This window comes from Haliotis cracherodii, unplaced genomic scaffold (genome assembly GCF_022045235.1).
Source record: "Haliotis cracherodii isolate W230 unplaced genomic scaffold, xgHalCrac1.p SCAF_18, whole genome shotgun sequence".
Classification (NCBI taxonomy): domain Eukaryota; kingdom Metazoa; phylum Mollusca; class Gastropoda; order Lepetellida; family Haliotidae; genus Haliotis; species Haliotis cracherodii.
This window is the reverse complement of record NW_027266273.1, coordinates 17,936,399-17,956,572: the sequence shown is the minus strand read 5'-3', so window position 1 is coordinate 17,956,572 and position 20,174 is coordinate 17,936,399. Positions and strand designations below refer to the sequence as shown.

Genomic DNA, 20,174 nt, shown 5'->3' with positions numbered 1-20,174 from the left:
AATATGTAGGAATCAGTGATGGAATATGTAGAAATCAGTTGTGGAATATGTTGGAATCAGTGATGGAATATGTTGGAATCAGTGATGGAATATGTTGGAATCAGTGATGGAATATGTAGAAATCAGTTGTGGAATATGCAGGAATCAGTTGTGGAATATGTAGGAATCAGTGATGGAACATGTAGGAATCAGTTGTGGAATATGTAGAAATCAGTTGTGGAATATGCAGGAATCAGTTGTGGAATATGTTGGAATCAGTGATGGAATATGTAGAAATCAGTTGTGGAATATGCAGGAATCAGTTGTGGAATATGTAGGAATCAGTGATGGAACATGTAGAAATCAGTTGTGGAATATGTTGGAATCAGTTGTGGAATATGTAGGAATCAGTGGTGGAATATGTAGAAATCAGTTGTGGAATATGTTGGAATCAGTTGTGGAATATGCAGGAATCAGTTGTGGAATATGTTGGAATCAGTGATGGAATATGTAGAAATCAGTTGTGGAATATGTAGGAATCAGTTGTGGAATATGTAGGAATCAGTTGTGGAATATGTAGGAATCATGTGGAATATGTTGGAATCAGTTGTGGAATATGTAGGAATCAGTTGTGGAATATGTAGGAATCAGTTGTGGAATATGTAGGAATCAGTTGTGGAATATGTAGGACCAAGTAGTGGAATATGCAGGAATCAGTGATGGAATATGTAGGAATCATGTGGAATATGTTGGAATCAGTGGTGGAATATGTAGGACCAAGTAGTGGAATATGTAGGATCCAGAAGTGTAATATGCAGGATCCAATGGTGGGTTATGTAGGAACCAGGGTGGAATATGCAGTGTCCAGTGCTTCAGTGTTCATCGACAATCGATTGGCAGATCATGCCACAAAGAGTCTTCATGATAAAATGCCACAAAATACCATGCAGGTATCAAAGAAGTCAACTTAAACTAATACCTTTTACCAAGGAAGACATCTTTTCAGAAGGTTGCAGAGTGCCGCCCACAGTGGACACACGTGCAAACGTACTACTATAGTGAAAATTGTGAACAGATATATCTATGCAATAGGTTTATGGTACACAGGAAAATCTTGTTTTTCACCTAATAAAACCACTAGGCTACCCGACCGCCCCAATAGGAAGTGGAAGTAAACAAGTGGATCTGTGTTCTATAAATAGGAATAGTAAACATTTAGACCTGTCTGCTACTGTACGAAGGGTGAATGAGTGAATCTGCGTTTTATAATATAAGGAGGGTAGCCTAGTGGTTAATGCGTTCGCGCTTCACGCGGAAGACCAGGGTTCGATTCCCGACATGGGTACAACGTGTGAAGCACATTTCTGGTGTCCCCCGCCGTGGTATTGCTGGAATATTGCTAACAGCGGCGTAAAACCAAACTCACTCACTCACTATAATAGGCCTGTGTTCTATAAGAGGAAGGGTAAACAAATTGATCAGGTTTACGACAAACCTCTAGATAAAGGTTGTGTAGCATGGACATATTCCCTATGGTTAGGCCATCATTTAGTATGGCACAACTCGGAATAGCCGCGCCACAGGAACAATCGAGCCAGATATTTGGTTTGGTTTGTTGTTTTACGCCGCACTCAGCAATATTCCAGCTATATGACGGCGGTCTGTATATAATCGAGTCTGGACCAGACAATCCAGTGATTTACATCATGAACATCGATCCACACAATTGGGATCGATGACATGCATCAACCAAGTCAGCGAGCCTGACCACACGATCCCGTTAGTCGCCTTTTACAACAAGCATAGTCGCCTTTTACGGCAAGAACCAGAGAATATATACCACTGGGAAATACTTACAGCTAATATCTTAAGGAGTGTTTTCCCGTGGATTGTATACGTTTATTATCTACTTCAAAGGAAATACGCAGTGTCAACGCTGTAAAATGACTTCACCAGTAGGCTAGATATGTATACATTTAATCCCAAGACAGTTCTATACACGTGGTCAATGTAGTCTTCGAGCCAGCTCAATGGCGAAAGCTTTTAGTCCCGTGAGTGTATCTGCTGCAACGATGGGTATTTGCGAGGGGCTAAGGATGAAGCCCGTGTACCCTCCGACCGAGTCCCGTGGGGGTAGCTCCACAGTGTAGGAGTACTTGATTCCACAAGCGCCCTTGGCATAGTCATCGGACCCCCCAGCGGCTGGATCTGCAAGGGTTATAGAAACTTGCTTAGTGAGTGAGTGAGTTGGGTTTAAGGCCGCTTTTAACAGTATTCCAGTTATATCACGGCGTGTCAGCTTAATGTGGGAGGAAAGCCTGAAGTGATGCAGGTCTAAGACGTTTACCACTTCGGTGAAACCCACGAGCACGGGTATGGTGCTGACAAACCTAGAAACATAATTGGGGCGAACCGGGATTCGAACCCACAATCATAGGTTTCTGGCGTGCCCAAGGGACGCAACTCTGGTCAGCGAATCGCGGCGCCTAAGACGACTGGGCCACCCGTGCCCCTTGAAACTTGCTTACAACGTGCAGTCATTACAGCATTTTTGTGCGCTTTGAGCGTACACTGCGTGTGGAGTTATGCGTTTTACAAGTGTACTATTAATAGTATCATTAATAAACCATGGCATTTTGAAATTGGGAAATAAGGGAAAACAAAGAGTTATGAGCTGAATGTTTTGTTCCAATGACGACAATAATATTGAAACATTCCCGGGCGCCACTATGTCAGTTTGTTTGTTGTTTAAGGCCGCACTCAGCAATAGTAAAGCTATATGACGGCGTTCTGTAAATAATCGAGTCTGGACCAGACAATCCAGTGATAGACACCATGAGCATCGATGTGCGCATTTGGGATACGATGACTTGCATCAACCAAGTCACTGCGTCTGACCACCCGATCCCGTAAGTCACCCCTTACGACAAAGATTGGTTGCTGAAGATCTATTCTAACCCGGATCTTCACGGGTACGGGTGCCACTAAGAAGACGCTGGTTTAGCTGGTGATACTTACACAGATCCTTCCCGGACGACCCTATGACGTAGCTGCTGGACATAGCCTGCACCATGGCCCGAGCCAAGGAAGCCTGGAATTGTCAGAAAAATTGTTATTTTAGTTTGAATATATAGTATGCGGTGCTAAGCCTTTTCGAGGTGTATAGATCTACATTAAAAAAAACCAATCGTCACGCCGACATGGGTACAATATGTGAAGCCCATTTCTGGTGTCCACCGCCGTGATATTGCTGGAATATTGCTAAAAGCGGCGTAACACCATGCTCACTCACTCACTCACTCACTCGGTTTAACGCCGCTTTAAACAGTATTTCAATTACATCACGGCTTGATGTGGGAGGAAAACTCTAAGTGATGTTGTTCTCAGACGTTTACCGTTTTGCTTAAACAACAAGCACGGGTATGGCGCTGATAAGCCTACAAGTTATCAAACATGACCAGGGCAAATTTTGGATTCGGACACACGATCATAGGTTTCCAGGGCGGCTAAAGGACGCAACTCCGCACAGCGTATTGCGGCGCCTTCAACGACTGGGCGCCCGTATCCCCGAGTGATTAAGGGGGCCTCATCCGTGACGTACCAGTTCAGCATAGTCTGGTGCGACTGCGGAGCTGCTGTAGCCGTATGGGTAGAGGAAGTACTGGCCGTAGGAGTGGAAGGTGAGGTAGGCCTTGATGGAGGGCCCGTGCTGTCTCATGAAGTTGCCGAGGTTGATGGACTCCGGGATGGAGAAGCTGTGGTCGCCGGCAAACACTTCCTCGCAAGGGTTGGTGCTGCCGCCGGAATCTGTGAGGGAGACAGAGACATGCCTGAAATCGCTTGATGAATGAGTTGAGTGAGTTGGGTTTAACGCCGCTTTGAACGGTATTTCAGTTATATCACGGCTTGCTGCTTGATGTGGGTGGAAAACCTGAAGTGATGATGGTCCTAGACGTTTAACATGCCATGCACTTCTTAATGCCAAAACATTTGTTAAGTTCTTCTTTGTTTATAGGTGAGGTGCGGTGAAATAGGGTTGAACGTCGCGTCCAAGATTATTGCACTTATATAGCGACGAGTGTGTGTGGCTGCTTGTACTAGTCCGGACTAATGCCGATTTTGTAGTGCCAGCCCACTGAGATACCATGTCACAGTTTAACATGAATACCCCACCCTGACACAGTATACTGCCTACGGGCCGACCAGTCCTTGTTTAAGCCGTTAAATGCCGAACGCCAGACAGGGTAACAACAAGTACAATCTTTTAACGTGCTTTGATATAACGAAGCCGGGGATCAAAACCCGGACCTTCCGGTCTCTGTGTGCATGCTCTGCCACTAGACCACGGTCTTGTAGGACTGACTTGGACATCACAATGACGCTCCGCAATAACATCCACAAACTGGTCCTGTCAGTACCTGTCTGTATACCTATGGCCACATTGCCTATAAGATACATGCAACAATGCGTGAGATCTTGTGGCCAGACTGAGAAAGTGTTCTCACATGGGTTCCAGTGGTAGCCGAAGTTCCTGTTGGCGTCGGTGCCTTTACAGGAGCTGTGAGCGTTGACGTTCATCGTCTTCCTCCACGACCTGTCCTGTAACAAACACCACTGACATATCACATCACAATAACGGCTTCATAAGTTCATGTTCCCCTCTCTGTCTACACTGACCGCCTCCGTGGTCAAGTGGTACAGCATCCGCCCGGAGAGCGGAAGGTCCGGGGTTCGATCCCCGGCCGCGTCATACCAAATGACGTTAAAAGATGGTACTTGTTGTTACCCTGTCTGGCGCTTGGCATTAAGTGGCTAAAACAAGAACTGGTCGGCTCGGAGTCAGTATAATGTGTCTGAGTGGGGTATTCATGTTAAACTGCGGCATTGTATCTCAGTGAGTTAGCACTTTAAATCGGCATTAGTCCGGACAAGCAGCCACACACACACACACACGTGCATGCACGTCGCTATATAAGTGCAACAATCTTGGACGCGACGTTAAACCCAATTTCACCTCACCTCACCTCACCTCTGTCTACACGTCTATGTTCCACCCTGCCCTTCCCTGTCTATGTCCCACCCTGTCTACCCCGTCCTCCAGTCTACCCCTAAATACTGGCCGACGCAGTGAGCTTAATGTGTATGTTTGGGGTATTCATGTCTACGCTCGCCAGGCATCTCAGTGGGGTAGCTCTATGAAACAGACACAAATCTGGAATACAACAATAAGCCACACATGCACATTCATGCTCTTATTTGTTTCTTCGTCAAACTTAGATATAAATCCCCCTGCGACGGACGTGACGTTCAAAATGGGTGCCTTGGTTCCAAGTGTGATAATATTCCAGAAACACCTTTCGAAAATAACATTGTTGTGGACACAAACAAAAGAATGTCAGATAAAAAACACGCATCTTCAAAACAGATATCTTTAAGCGTCACGTCCACTTTTTGTTGGTTTATTTGTTGTTTAACGCCTCACTCTGCAATATTCCAGCTTTATGACAGCGGTCTGTAAATAATCGAGTCTGGACGAGATAATCCAGTGAATGACATCATGATCAATCGATGCACGCAATTGGGATCAATGACATGCATCAACCAAGTCAGCGAGTCTGACCGCCCGATCCCGTTAGTCGCCTCTTACAACAAAATAGCCGCCTTTTACGAAGATCTACCCCGGCTCTTCACGGGTCGAGTATTCATGTTACATTGCGGCATAGTATTTTAGTGGGTTAGACCAATCAAACCACCATAGTCCGGACTAGTACTCACGCAAGCACGCACAGACGCACGCTTACGACAAGAAGGGGTTGCTGAAGTCCTATTCTACCCCGGATCATAACGGGTCCACACTCATGCACGTCGCTATATGAGTTAAACCCAATATCATCTCACCTCGCCCCTGTCTACCTCAATGTCTACGCCCTATATCCTGTTCACCCGGTCCCTTGCTGTCTACCCTATCCACTCCGTCTTACCCTGAGGCGGCTGTATTCGTATCCGTCAGGGTTGACCAGGGGCATGAGGTACCAGTCAAAGTCCCCCAGCATAGTGCTGATTTGATTATCGCTGCTGAAGGCCAACTGAAACGCAATGGCTCTATGAGGTAGGAAGCATACTGCAGTTGTTATGTAAATCTAACATCACCTTTCTTCTGAATGCCACATATTTTTTTCAATATATAACACCTCTTTTTCTAGCCGAGTCGTCTAAGGCGCCGCAATTCGCTGTGCAGAGTTGCGTCCGTTCGGCTCGCTGGAAACCTATTATTGTACTCGAAGTGGTAAACGTCTGAGGCCTGCATCACTTCGGGCTTCCTTCACACACTGAGCTGAGACGCCGTGATATAACTTGAAAACTGTTAAAAGCGGCGTAAAACTCAACTCACTCACCCCTGTCACTCAATTCCGCCCCCGTCCCCGCATCCACTCACCTGGTAGATGAAGTTGATGACGACGGCAGGAGCGATCCACTCCCGAGCATGTATTCCTCCATCAATCAAAATGGCCGGCTTCGCTCTTCCGTCGTTGCGATAGATCTACAAAGTAAGTGGCAACATCGTGTCATGATCCTTGCGGCAACCAATACTCTAAAGCTGGTGTTCATGTTATAGGGCTCTTCATGACGACCTACTATTTCACTGCAGAAAATACGATCTATTGACCTTCCTACCACTACCTAACGTGTGTGTCGAAATACTTCAGAAACACAACAGGCGTCTACCCGCTTTGTTCAGTTTAACAACTCTGACCTGATGTTCTGAAACACTTTATCACCACGAACTGATAGCTACTAAATATTCTCAGTCATGTCATGATGTTGTTCTGAAACACTTTATCACCACGAACTGATAACAACTAAATACTCTCAGTCATGTCATGATCTTGTTCTGAAACACTTTATCACCACGAACTGATAACTACTAAATATTCTCAGTCATGTCATGATGTTGTTCTGAAACACTTTATCACCACCAACTGATAACAACTAAATACTCTCAGTCATGTCATGATGTTGTTCTGAAACACTTTATCACCACCAACTGATAACAACTAAATACTCTCAGTCATGTCATGATGTTGTTCTGAAACACTTTATCACCACCAACTGATAACAACTAAATACTCTCAGTCATGTCATGATGTTGTTCTGAAACACTTTATCACCACCAACTGATAACAACTAAATACTCTCAGTCATGTCATGATGTTGTTCTGAAACACTTTATCACCACGAACTGATAACAACTAAATACTCTCAGTCATGTCATGATGTTGTTCTGAAACACTTTATCACCACGAACTGTTACAACTAAATACTCTCAGTCATGTCATGATGTTGTTATGAACACTTTATCACCACGAACTGATAACAACTAAATACTCTCAGTCATGTCATGATGTTGTTATGAACACTTTATCACCACGAACTGATAACAACTAAATACTCTCAGTCATGTCATGATGTTGTTCTGAAACACTTTATCACCACCAACTGATAACAACTAAATACTCTCAGTCATGTCATGATGTTGTTATGAAACACTTTATCACCACGAACTGATAACAACTAAATACTCTCAGTCATGTCATGATGTTGTTATGAACACTTTGTCTTTGACTGATAGCTCAATACTCTCAGTCATGTCATGATGTTGTTCTGAAACACTTTATCACCACGAACTGATAACAACTAAATACTCTCAGTCATGTCATGATGTTGTTATGAAACACTTTATCACCACGAACTGATAACAACTAAATACTCTCAGTCATGTCATGATGTTGTTATGAAACACTTTGTCTTTGACTGATAACTCAATACTCTCTGTCATGACTTGATTTTGTTCTGAAACACTTTTTCAACGTCTGACCACAACCGATAACAACTAAATAACATCAGTCATGTCATGCTGTTGTTATGAACTCTTTATCTACGTCTGCTTACGACCGATAGCAGCTCAATAACATCAGTCAAGGCCACGACCGATGAAAAGTAAATGTTCTGGGTGATGACCTGATGTTGTTTGGAACACTTTATCTTCGTATGACCACAAACTGATAACAACTAAATACTTTCAGTCGTGGCTTGATGTTCTGAACACTTTATCTACGTCTGTTCACAACCGATAACAGCTAAATATCATCAGTCGTGGCTTCATGTTGTTCTGAAACACTGAAAAACGCCTCACCTCAAGACAATACCAATCTCATAACTAAACACTTATGTAGTATTGAAACACTCCCGCGCTCCCGTGTTCCGGCAATCCTACAATTAAACACCCCCTGACCAAGGCGTGACGTAGCTATGGCCTTCTGTCTGTACCTTGATCATGGCCTGGTCTTTGCCCTGCGTGGTCTTCCCGATGGAGAACACGTCGGCGTGGACGTTTTGGGACTTGGCTCTACTGCTGGACACGGCTTGGAGGTAGTCAATAATCTGTGGCCAAGACGCACTGTGTCAAGCATTTACAAATACGTCTAGGCATTCATGGTGCCAAAGTGAAGATTGTTTAACGCTGCAGTCCGCACCACAGCATTAATTGTTATGTCACAGGGACTCATGATTTAGGAAACCATTTGTAAATAACACAAGCAACGATCCACGCTTTCTGCTGGGGCCTGGGGACACGGATGGCCCAGGCGTCTGGGGTGGTGCAGTTTCTCTGTGGAGAAACCTATAATCGTTGGTTCGAATCCCGATTCGCCCTGATTATGTTTTAGGTTTGTCAGCACCATACCCGTGGTCGTGTGTTTCACCAAAATGGCAAACGTCGAAGACATGTATCACTTCCTCACACATTCAGCTGACGCGCCGTCAAAGCAGCGTTAAACCCAACTCACTCACTCACTCTTGGTATATCGATAACGTACCGTAAAAATATATTTCTTTTCATATGGTTGCCATCGCAACAATTTCAACTCTTAATAAACATTCACACATTTGTAAGCCTGATCGAAAGCCCCATTGCAACCGGCCACACAATTTCTACCCATAATCTCCATTAATGGCAATGGTGAAATATATCTGTTAATAAAGTTGAACTCTGATGAGAGGTAGAAGCATCGGCCCCACCTCTGAGTAGGAGTGGTAGTTGACGGTGTAGGAGTGGATGGAGGGGGTGGCGCGGCGCTTGATGTGGTGCATGGATCGACGTTCCTTCTCAAACAGGCTGCAATGTAGGGTATTGGGTGAAAACAGTTATATGCCGGAGTCAGTAATTCATCAACTGTCGATAATTTCATCTGTCCTGGTTAAATCTAGGTTTGCTTTGGTATATTTTATATATCCCCCAGTATTTATGTATATGAAACACAGTGACCAAAACAACTAGCGCGAAATCTTGCCTTGCCAACTCCAACGCCAACGCCAACGTCAATGCCAACGTCAATGCCAACGTCAATGCCAACGTCAATGCCAACGTCAACCCGATGAAATAATAAGCAATATTTAGATGAAAGGCCGATTGGAAATGAAACAACACGGAAAGCACTTAGTGCAAGCTGTTTCATCCATCTGAGGTACAACCAACATAAATAGGGCAACAAAGCGGTACCGATTAGCGTTTTATACTTTCGCTACCTAACATTATGCATTATCAATTAACAAATGTCACTGGATAAATATGGACACGGATTTGTTACTTTGACTGAATCTATATAATGCAATACATGTACAAAATTACAGAAATTACTGATCGTGTGACCTGTAATACGTTCTGTTGAGTTTGACACGTACTTTACGTATCATCACCTTGCTCACATTATACACGTAGGGAACGTAACGTCACCTGTGTTACACTTACTGAACATCGCATAGCACCTGTATATACGTTATGTGTCCGAAAGTATGTCATCTGTCCGTTGTATTGCACGTACATTCAACTGTCTTACGTAGTGTACATTCCGTCACCTGTCATTGGCAATGCACGTACTGTCACTTATCGCACGTGCTGCACGTAACGTAACCTGTCATACGTAATACACGTACTGTCACTTATCATACGTGTTGCACGTAACGTCACCTGTCGTGGGCAATGCACGTACTGTCACTTATCATACGTGCTGCACGTAACGTCTCCTATCATTCGTAATACACGTACTGTCACTTATCATACGTGCTGCACGTAACGTCACCTGTCATACGTAATACACGTACTGTCACTTATCGTACGTGTTGCACGTAACGTCACCTATCATTCGTAATATACATACTGTCACTTATCATACGTACCCTCGCCAGTCATAGGTAAAGCACGTTGTATCAAATATGTTGCACGTAACGTCAGTTTACGTCACCTGTCATACATAATACACATATTGTCACTTATCGTACGTGAGGCACGTAACGTCACCTATCATTCGTAATATACGTATTGTCACTTATCATACGTACTCTTGCCAGTCATAGGTTAAAAAAACGTTGTGTCAAACATGTTACACGTAACGTCTCCTGCCATTCGTATTTCACATACCTTCACCTGGGATACGTATGATTTTTATGATTTGGATTGAACTTTACAACGTTGATTTTGAAAACTGGATAGGAGGGAGTAATCCGCGTCTAGGTTTACGAACTATTAAGAAAGTTCAAGTATATTTACCTTTCCACATTATCAACCACCTGCTTTGACTCCATCTTGAGTTTGTCAAACACCGCCTGGAGATCGTTCAGCGCCTCGGGACCGACCATGACGTCGAGCGTGTCGTTGACGGCGTGAGGTACGTGCCAAAAGTTCAACTGTCCAACAGGCAACACAACTGTGAGGAGCGTGCGATGTTTCAAGGCACGTGTGGCCCGTGCAGGGCTCGAAAGAAAGATAGCTTGTTATGGTTTGATATATTACTGGTTGAAATTAACGTTTTAGGTTAATAAGCCTAATTCATATTCATCCTTGTCTCTATATGACTTACAGGTATGTGGCTGGCCTCGGATTTAAACTTCTGGAACTGGTCATGGGAGGAGGAAACAGCCTGGTGGACGGTGTACCTGTGTCAGAGTACAACACAACACTGTTAGAGTACGTGGTGAGGGATGTGTGATGAGGAGGAGTGTGTGGCTGGAGAGGATGTCGTTACAGCTGATATAGTAGGTTGTAGCAGAACACCGTGTTATACGAGAAGAGATAGTCACTGCCCCCGCTGTATACAACATACACTGTGTTATACAACGCGAGATAACGACTGTCCCCTCTGTCTACAACATACACTGTGTTATACAACACGAGATAGTCACTGCCTCTTTTATCTACAACATACACTGTTATATACAACACGAGATAACGACTTCCCCTCTGTCTACAACATACACTGTGTTATACAACACGAGATAGTCACTGCCCCCTCTGTCTACAACATGCACTGTGTTATACAACACGAGACAGTCACTGCTCCCTCTGTTTACAACATACACTGTGTTATACAACACGAGATAGTGGCTGCCCCCTCTGTCTACAACATACACTGTGTTATACAACACAAGACAGTCACTGTCTCCTCTGTATACAACATACACTGTGTTATACAACACGAGACAGTCACTGCTCCCTCTGTTTACAACATACACTGTGTTATACAACACGAGATGGGCACTGCCCCCTCCGTCTACAGCATACACTGTGTTATACAACACGAGATAGTGGCTGCCCCCTCTGTCTACAACATACACTGTGTTATACAACACGAGACAGTCACTGCTCCCTCTGTTTACAACATACACTGTGTTATACAACACGAGATAGGCACTGTCCCCTCTGTCTACAACATACACCGTGTTATACCACACGAGACAGTCACTGTCTCCTCTGTATACAACATACACCGTGTTATACGACACTAGATGGTCACTGCCCCTCTGTTTACAACATACACTGTGTTATACAACACGAGACAGTCACTGGCCCCTCTGTCTACAACATACACTGTGTTATACAACACGAGATAGTCACTGCCCCCTCTGCATACAACCTACACTGTGTTATACAACACGAGATAGTGATTGTCCCCTCTGCATACAACCTACACTGTGTTATACAACACGAGATAGTGATTGTCCCCTCTGTATACAACATACACTACAAGTTGTATTAGAATCACTCGGGGAACAGGGGGTTTTATGCGACCCGCATTGGGTTTGATACCACGAACCGGATGCGGCTGGGGTATCAACCTAACGCGGGACGCACAAAAAAAACTTGTACCCCGAGTGATCCTGCTACAACGAAGTTAACTTACCGACATGTTTTAATATGACATTGGAAAAGAATTCAAATAAATTGAAAATTGATAGAAAACAGCTGTTCGATTGAGTTGAGGTTCACGTGTGCTGTATCATGTGACTTTCATTGATTCGGGGTAAAGCGTGAGGCCTTTTGCTTCGAAGCGGGGAATAAAGGATTTATTTTTCCTCGCAGCAATCCATGTGCAACCTGTTTTCTTCGTGGCGACGTATAAGGATTTATTTCTCCCCAGCTGTGAAATTTATTTCCCTCCAAGGCGGGAGACATCATATTTTATCAAGATCACATGAACCAATCAGATCTCAGCATTCTGACATGGAGGTAGGATAATCCTTCTTATCCGATCCGGAGTTTAATCATGTACCTCGTCACGTTGAGTTTATTTACAGCTCCGTGAAGATCCAGGTTAGGATTGGTCTTCAGCAGCCCATGCTTATTTTAAGAGGCAAATACTAATGGGATTGTATTGTCAGGATCGCAAACTTGGTTGATACATGTCATGTTATCCTAAATGCGTAGATCCATGTAGATGGATAAATAGACCAGACTTGCTTATTTACAGACAGCCGTCATATAGCTGAAATATTGCTGAATGTGGCGTTAAACAATAAACGAACAAACAGTTCATTTTACACGGATGTGGCGTTGTTACCTGCTGTTGTTGAGGTGCTTCGCTCTCTCAGTCTGCCACATGCTTACCACCTATAGAGCCCTCTGATCAACAGGTGTTGTGCAGTTTTGGTAAAAAGTAAACGAGTTTTAAACGAAAACTCACCTCAACTGTACAATCACGATTACAGTGAACTACGGTTATAACGAACTCAAAGGGACTACTATTTTTAGTTCGTTATAACCGTAGTTCGTTATAAGCATATATACAGCATAACTACAGCAAATAGTCGGGACTAAAAAGTAAGTTCGTTATATCCGTCAGTTCGTTATAAGCGTGTTCGTTATAACCGTATTTTACTGTATTTATAAATGAGAATGACTTATAATCAGTACATATCTTCGACTACAGGCAAACCAAAACCATAAAACGAGTTTTCACCATGAACTCTTCGATTATAAGAGAAGAGTATATGACAGCAAACAAATCTAACGTATTTACATATTTCTTTGTTACAATAATACTGTTAAGAAAGAAAAAAACGAAAGCTGTAACAATCGTGAATTAATAACTATCTTGAATCAACGCCAGCAACATCTTACCCATCATAGCGTATCCTCTGTGTGTCGTCTGCTACAGATACATCGACGGCGACAAGAGTCGCCACCAGCACGTACCACACTCCAATCATTCTCTACAGGAGAAAGGCATAGGTATAAGTACACAGCGGGTTGCATGTAGCAGGTGCGCGCTGCAGCTGTAAACTTAAAAATCTATATGTTCCATGTGATTGCTCTAATTATCAGCAAATAATTCTTATGAAAACACACCTGTGACGTCATTCTATTGTTTGAACGCTCCATTAATTGTCAGAAATGGAGAGTTTTTTGTCAACTATACATTATCTTGAACCAATATTTGAATTAATTTCCAGTTGAAATAGGCGGAACTATTTTTTACATTTACTGACAAGTGAATAATTTCAATTTTTTTCCCGAAAACATGTGTCGCCAGCGGGGTTCGAACAAGCAACGTTTGATCTGAGAACGTGTAATTGTCAACCTCAGCTACGGCGGCACATGAAGGTATTGTGTGAAATTAACTATTAAACATTTTCATAATGTTGCATGCTGCTTAAAATCTCAATATTATATGTATGTAGTTTGTGTTAGAGCAGGTTACCTATACAAGTGAGTGAGTGAGTTTGGTTTTACGCCGCTTTTAGCAATATTCCAGCAATATCACGGCGGGGGACACCAGAAATGGGCTTCACACATTGTACCCATGTCGGGAATCGAACTCGGGCCTTCGGCGTGACGAGCGAACGCTTTAACCACTGGGCTACCCGACCGCCCCGTTACCTATACAATGTTCATATTTATAGCAATTAGATAAACCTTTGACGAGAAAAAACAAATCAGGTTAATATATATATCCTTGTTCGTGGCTCTATATTTCCTATTATTCCCGTCAATATGTATTGACAATGTGTAAGTGATTGATAAATACTAGTTTAGGACCCAACGAAATTATGAAGAGCCGTGAACCATGCTTTGCAAATGTCAGCTCGCGACGAAGCAGGGCGCACGTGCAACAGCGGCAGAGAACGTATTCCTCGTGCATCACGCAAGGGCGACTCACGCAGTCTAAACACAGACAAGAAAGAGTTCTGGTTTATTTTTCAAATATTTTCCACAACTGAATATTTTGTCAAAGTGTAAAAGTAGGGATGAGTTTTGAGTAGGGGAATATCCTCGTAACTCTCCATTCCTTAAAAATAATTGGCCTCTGCTTCATTATTTTTAGGGAATGGAGAGTAACTCGGACATTCCCCTCTACGTAATGAGGTATACGACAAGGATCCAGCAAGTCGATGTAATGGGATGTGTAACAAGTGACTCAGTCTAAGAAATGAGGTTTGACGTTTACCTCAACAGGACTATGTAATGAGGACTATGAAAAAGGCTTCAGCAAGTCTGTGTAAGGAGGTGTATGGACCGCCTCCGTGGTCTAGTGGTAGAGCGGAAAGTCCGGGGTTTGATCCCCGGCCGCGTCATACCTAAAGACGTTAAAATATTGTACTTGTTGTTACCCTGTCTGGCGTTCGGCATTAAGGGGCTAAAACAAGGATTGGTCGGCTCGGAGTTAGTATACTGTGTCTGAGTGGGGTTTTCATGTTAAACTGCGACATGGTATCTCAGTGTGCCAGCACTATAAATCGGCATCAGTACAAGCAGCTACACACACAAGTGTATGCACATCGCTATATAAATGCAATAATCTTGTACGCGACGTTAAACCCCATTTCACCTCACCTTATGAGGTGTATGACAAGGGACCCGTTATCAAGTCTATGTAATGAGGTGTATGACAAGGGACCCGTCAGCAAGTCTATGTAATGAGGTGTATGACAAGGAACCAAACTACAAGTCTATGTAATGAGGTGTATGACAATAACCTAAGCAAATCCATGTAATGAGATGCATGACAAGGGCCTCTTCAAGTGTAAGTAATTATGAGTGCGTTACGATTCCCAAACAAATCTATTCAAGAAGTGTATGACAAGAACCTCAAAACAAAAAGTCAAAGTAATGAGGTGTATGGCAAAGGCCTCAGCAAGTCTACGGTATGATGTGTGTGGAAAGGGCCTCAGCATGTTATGCACGTGCAGGTAATGACGATGACATTGACTACACTCTCATGGACGCACGTGCAGCTCATAAGACTCTTCAGAGGTCGGAGTGACAAGTGGATACCAGAATTCTCAAAAAGTGCGACAGAAGTTAATTACAAACAAATAAACATGCCAGGTAAGCATGGCCATATTATACAATCTCGAAAATTGGTCTATAATGTAATCAATTACATGGAGAAAGAATGACGGAAATAAAAAGCAAGCCTGTTTGCATCAACACCAAAGCGCATCAGATGAATGACATGACACTACTCATTAGAGTTCTCAGGGGCCAAAAACAATATTCCATATTTACAGCAAATGAGTTCCCCTCGTTGTCAAGGGACTTCTCAGTTGTTGTTATCTATGCGACCCGTGAAGATCCGGGGTAGAATAGGTCTTAAGCAATCCATGATTGCCGTAAAAGTCGACAATGCTTGTCGTAAGGGGCGACTAACGGGATCGGTTGGTCAGGATCCCTGACTTGGTTGATCGTATCTCAGCTGAGTGGACCGATGCTCATGATGTCAATCACTGGATCGTTTGGTCCAGACTGGATTATTTACAGACCGCTGGAATATTGCTGAGTGCGGCGATATACATGAAATAACCATGACCGTTATCTGTGCAAATTAGCCGTCACCGTTTTTACAGTCATCGTGTATCTCACATCAGCACGTACTTTTATGTGTTATTGAACGCGCCACTGGAACTCGTTGTTAGCCGAGGACACGCACCTATCCATCGTACTACTCGTCGCGGACCACCCGCTAAGTGGTCCTAAGTTTTTGTTTGTTTGTTTATTGTCAGCAAAATTTCAGCTATATGTCGTCGGTCTGTAAATAGTCGAGTCTGGACCCGACAATCCAGTGATTGACATCATGAGCATCGGTCTACGCAACTGGGATACGATGACATGCATCTATCAAATGATGGGCGTGACAAGGGCTTCAGTAAGTCTATGTAATAACTGCGTGACAAGGGACACCGCAAGTCTATATAATAACGTGCGTGACAAGGGCCTCTGCAAGTCTATGTAACGACGTGCATGACAAGGGCCTCAACCAGCCTATGTAACGACGTGCGTGACAAGGGCCTTAACCAGCCTATGTAATGACGTGCGTGACAAGGGCCTTAACCAGCCTATGTAATGACGTGCGTGACAAGGGCCTCAACCAGCCTATGTAATGACGTGCGTGACATGGGCCTCAGACAGCCTATATTATGACGTGCGTGACAAGGGCCTCAACCAGCCAATGTAATGACGTGCGTGACAAGGGCCTCAACCAGCCTATGTAATGGCGTACGTGACAAGGGCATCAACCAGCCTATGTAATGACTTGCGTGACAAGGGCCTCAACCAGCCTATGTAATGGCGTACGTGACAAGGGTCACAACCAGCCTATGTAATGACGTACGTGACAAGGGCATCAACCAACCTATGTAATGGCGTACGTGACAAGGGCCGCAACCAACCTATGTAATGACGTGCATGACAAGGGCATCAACCAGCCAATGTAACGACGTGCGTGACAAGGGCCTCAACCAGCCTATGTAATGACGTGCGTGACAAGGGTCTCAACCAGCCAATGTAATGACGTGCGTGACAAGGGCCTCAGCAACTCTAAGTAATCAAGGCACGCTGATAACACTCTCGGGTGAATGTTTTGAGGAGAGAAGGTAACGATGATCTATCTATGTGTCTTCCCGGGCCAATAGCCTGATATCTCTTAAACGTGACACGGTAAGCCGACACATCGGAAACTGTCACAGTTCATGGACAGAAATCGAAGGAAATCTACTGCAGGGAGGATATGTAGTTCATGTATATATACTGATGGAAGTAAGTAAGGGAACATAGATCAAGGGCGTCATCAAGTTCTTCCAAAAATGTCACGAGGATGTTTCGTTAAATCGCGATACAGATATCAAAAGATCAGATAATTATGATAAATAAGTAATCACTCACTCGCAGGTACAGAGTCGTTGGAAAAGACTATTCCGCATCAGACAATTCAGAAACGTTCACTGGAATTGTGCGTCTTCGTGTGGGACTTGCCACAGACGGAAGTCCGTGCTTACGTTTCAAAATGCGACTCTCGCACACGCTTCCTGGACCGAGAGTCTGTTGTGACGCTCTACACAGGCGGTCAGTACGTGACTGGGTGTATAATGCTTCAACTCCATATTGTGTTATATAAGTACGATAAGTAATCATTCGGTGAAAAAACACGTTTTGTCCTAGTTCGTCATTGTGATAATATATGACAGGGCATTAGGTAAGTTACATTGGTGTCGATGTTAATCAACCTTATTCACTATCCTTGAGTGATGTTCTCTGGTTCTGTCTGTCTGTCTGTCTGTCTGTCTGTCCGTCTTACTCTCTGGCAGGCATGCACACATACACACATGCATACATACACACACACTCATTAACACACACACACACACACACACACACACACACACACATACATACATTGATTATTGTACACACACACATTGATTATCGTTCTTTCCGTCCGATACCTCCGAGTACCTAGTGTATTCTCCTTCTATTACGATAAATACCATGGGCCACTTTCCAAGTCAGCGAGCCTGATCACCCGATCCCGTTAGTCGCCACTTACGACAAGCATAGACACCTTTTATGGCAAACATGGGTTGCTGAAGACCTATTCTTCACGGGTTGCATGGTTTGTAATTCATACTTTTCATATTCAAATACATTTCAATCTGAACAAGAAGCAAAGAATTGCGACTCGGATAAAAGGTACATATACAGCAGAACAAAAGAAAGTATACACTTTCTTGTTTGTTTCATATTAGCCACCATGCAACATGGGTATACTTTCCTTTGCCGGGCAGTGTATATACTTAATATTTGACATCTACGTCATGAAAACAATACTGTAAATGACGATTACAAACGTGCAAAATGGTTCTATTTTTATATAAGATACAGATGTCTTTCATGTTTTTTCACCCACCTACCTTGTATGACCCACTCCGCTTGTGACTTTATCAAACAGTAAGAGATAAACCAGAAAGCCAGGAGGGTTTTGTTGGGCAACTATAAAGTCGTTTATCTTGACGGTCGCACAGCTTGACTCTCTCACAAAGCCCACTCCTCGCTATAGAACACCACCATTGATGTCTATGCACACAACCAGCCTGGGTGGCAGCCATTTGACGTCATTAAATACTGGCCTAGGTCGGTAGAAAGGTAACGCTTATCTACAGTATTATCGGACAGACCTAGTTTTAATTGTTTATGAATGTTTACAAGATTTCTAAAATGTCCCCTTGGCCCTATATCCAAGTCCCAAGTCCCTGACCTGCAGTATGTGGTATTTATATTAGAAGGTTAAATATCTTGACGTTATTTGCACGTGATGGTGTTTAAATAAGGGAACATAACAGTAATTTAACGTTGTCAGTTTCAGAGGTGAAGCGTAAACATGACGTAGCTGCTTGCAGGACCACGTGTCAATCACGTGTGCAAAGAATTATAATTATTGAATAATCGCAGATCAGACCCAAATCCGAACAGACATTTAGCCTTTTATACATTCACTGCAAACATTTTTATATCACCTTATGGGAGGGCAAGAGTGAGTGAGTGAGTGAGTATGGTTTTACGCCACTTTTAGCAATATTCCAGCAATATCGCGGCGGGGGACACCAGAAATGGGCTTCACACATTGTACACATGTCGGGAATCGAACCTGGGTCTTCGGCGTGACGAGCGAACGCTTTAACCACTAGGCTACCCGACCGCCCCGGGAGGGCAAGAAGTAGTCTTGGAATGTTGTGTTTGTTTAAAATAGAAGTTGTTATCCTTAAGATCTTTGTCGTCATCATATCCGACTTCTAAATGTCTATAAAGACCTCAAAAGTGCATATGTGCTCATGGCTTCATTGTGAATGGCAATATTATCATGTCGATGTTAACAATATTAAAATATATGTAAAATAACTCAAGTAAACCATTATCAGACAAATCCATTCAATGGTCATCGGGCCACGGAGTTTAAGTGCTCAATGAAACATATCTGTGCATATCAATATAAATGCTGAATCGACATTCTGTCACTTTCTAATACTTGGCTTTTTTTTGCGAATTAATTGCCATTATACTTACTTGGATTTCGACACTTTAAGATTATATATATATCTATATACATTGTACTTACATGTAATGAGGACACGTCCGTGTGTACTTGTGGTGTAATCAGACACTGGCTCTTGTTATACGAGAGGTCATGAACTCTTTTCTCGATGTGGCCCAACGTGAGGGTGATAATTAAGATTTCCCACTGGGACAGACACAACCACGTACATGTACTAGGATGCTCTCCTCATGACCGTCACTTGTCCTGATCTGTTTAAAACAGTCTGCTACCTGTCGGTATGGGGCTACGCGAGTAGTCTGAGGCGCCGTATATTGAGATACAGAGTTTCATCCCTTAACTGTGCCCGGATCCGCTGATCGTTGGTTCGAATTTCAGATTCGGCAGGGTAATTTTCTTGGTTAGTCATCATTATCACCATGTTCGTGGGCGTCGTTAAGTTGTCATGCCATGAGATGAATAAGTTGGTTTATGGTGAGGCATCAAACTCCCTCCTCTCAGCTGGGTTTGTTCAGTGTGATGTTTGGTAGTTGTGGG

At 43.5% G+C, this 20,174-nt stretch overlaps 1 protein-coding gene across 1 annotated transcript; it reads right to left on the bottom strand.

Moving 5' to 3' along the window:
- Positions 1 to 1,939: 1,939 nt before the first annotated feature.
- LOC139465840 (carboxypeptidase B-like) lies at positions 1,940 to 19,834 on the bottom strand. Its single transcript, XM_071247777.1, has 12 exons — positions 19,701 to 19,834; positions 13,433 to 13,524; positions 10,896 to 10,971; positions 10,586 to 10,722; positions 9,058 to 9,154; positions 8,308 to 8,421; positions 6,416 to 6,520; positions 5,961 to 6,065; positions 4,485 to 4,578; positions 3,581 to 3,786; positions 2,998 to 3,070; positions 1,940 to 2,187 (listed from the first exon to the last, which is right to left on the bottom strand). The coding sequence occupies exons 2-12, from the start codon at positions 13,519 to 13,521 to the stop codon at positions 1,985 to 1,987; spliced, it is 1,299 nt and encodes a 432-aa protein (XP_071103878.1). The 5' UTR covers positions 13,522 to 13,524; positions 19,701 to 19,834; the 3' UTR covers positions 1,940 to 1,984.
- Positions 19,835 to 20,174: the final 340 nt, after the last annotated feature.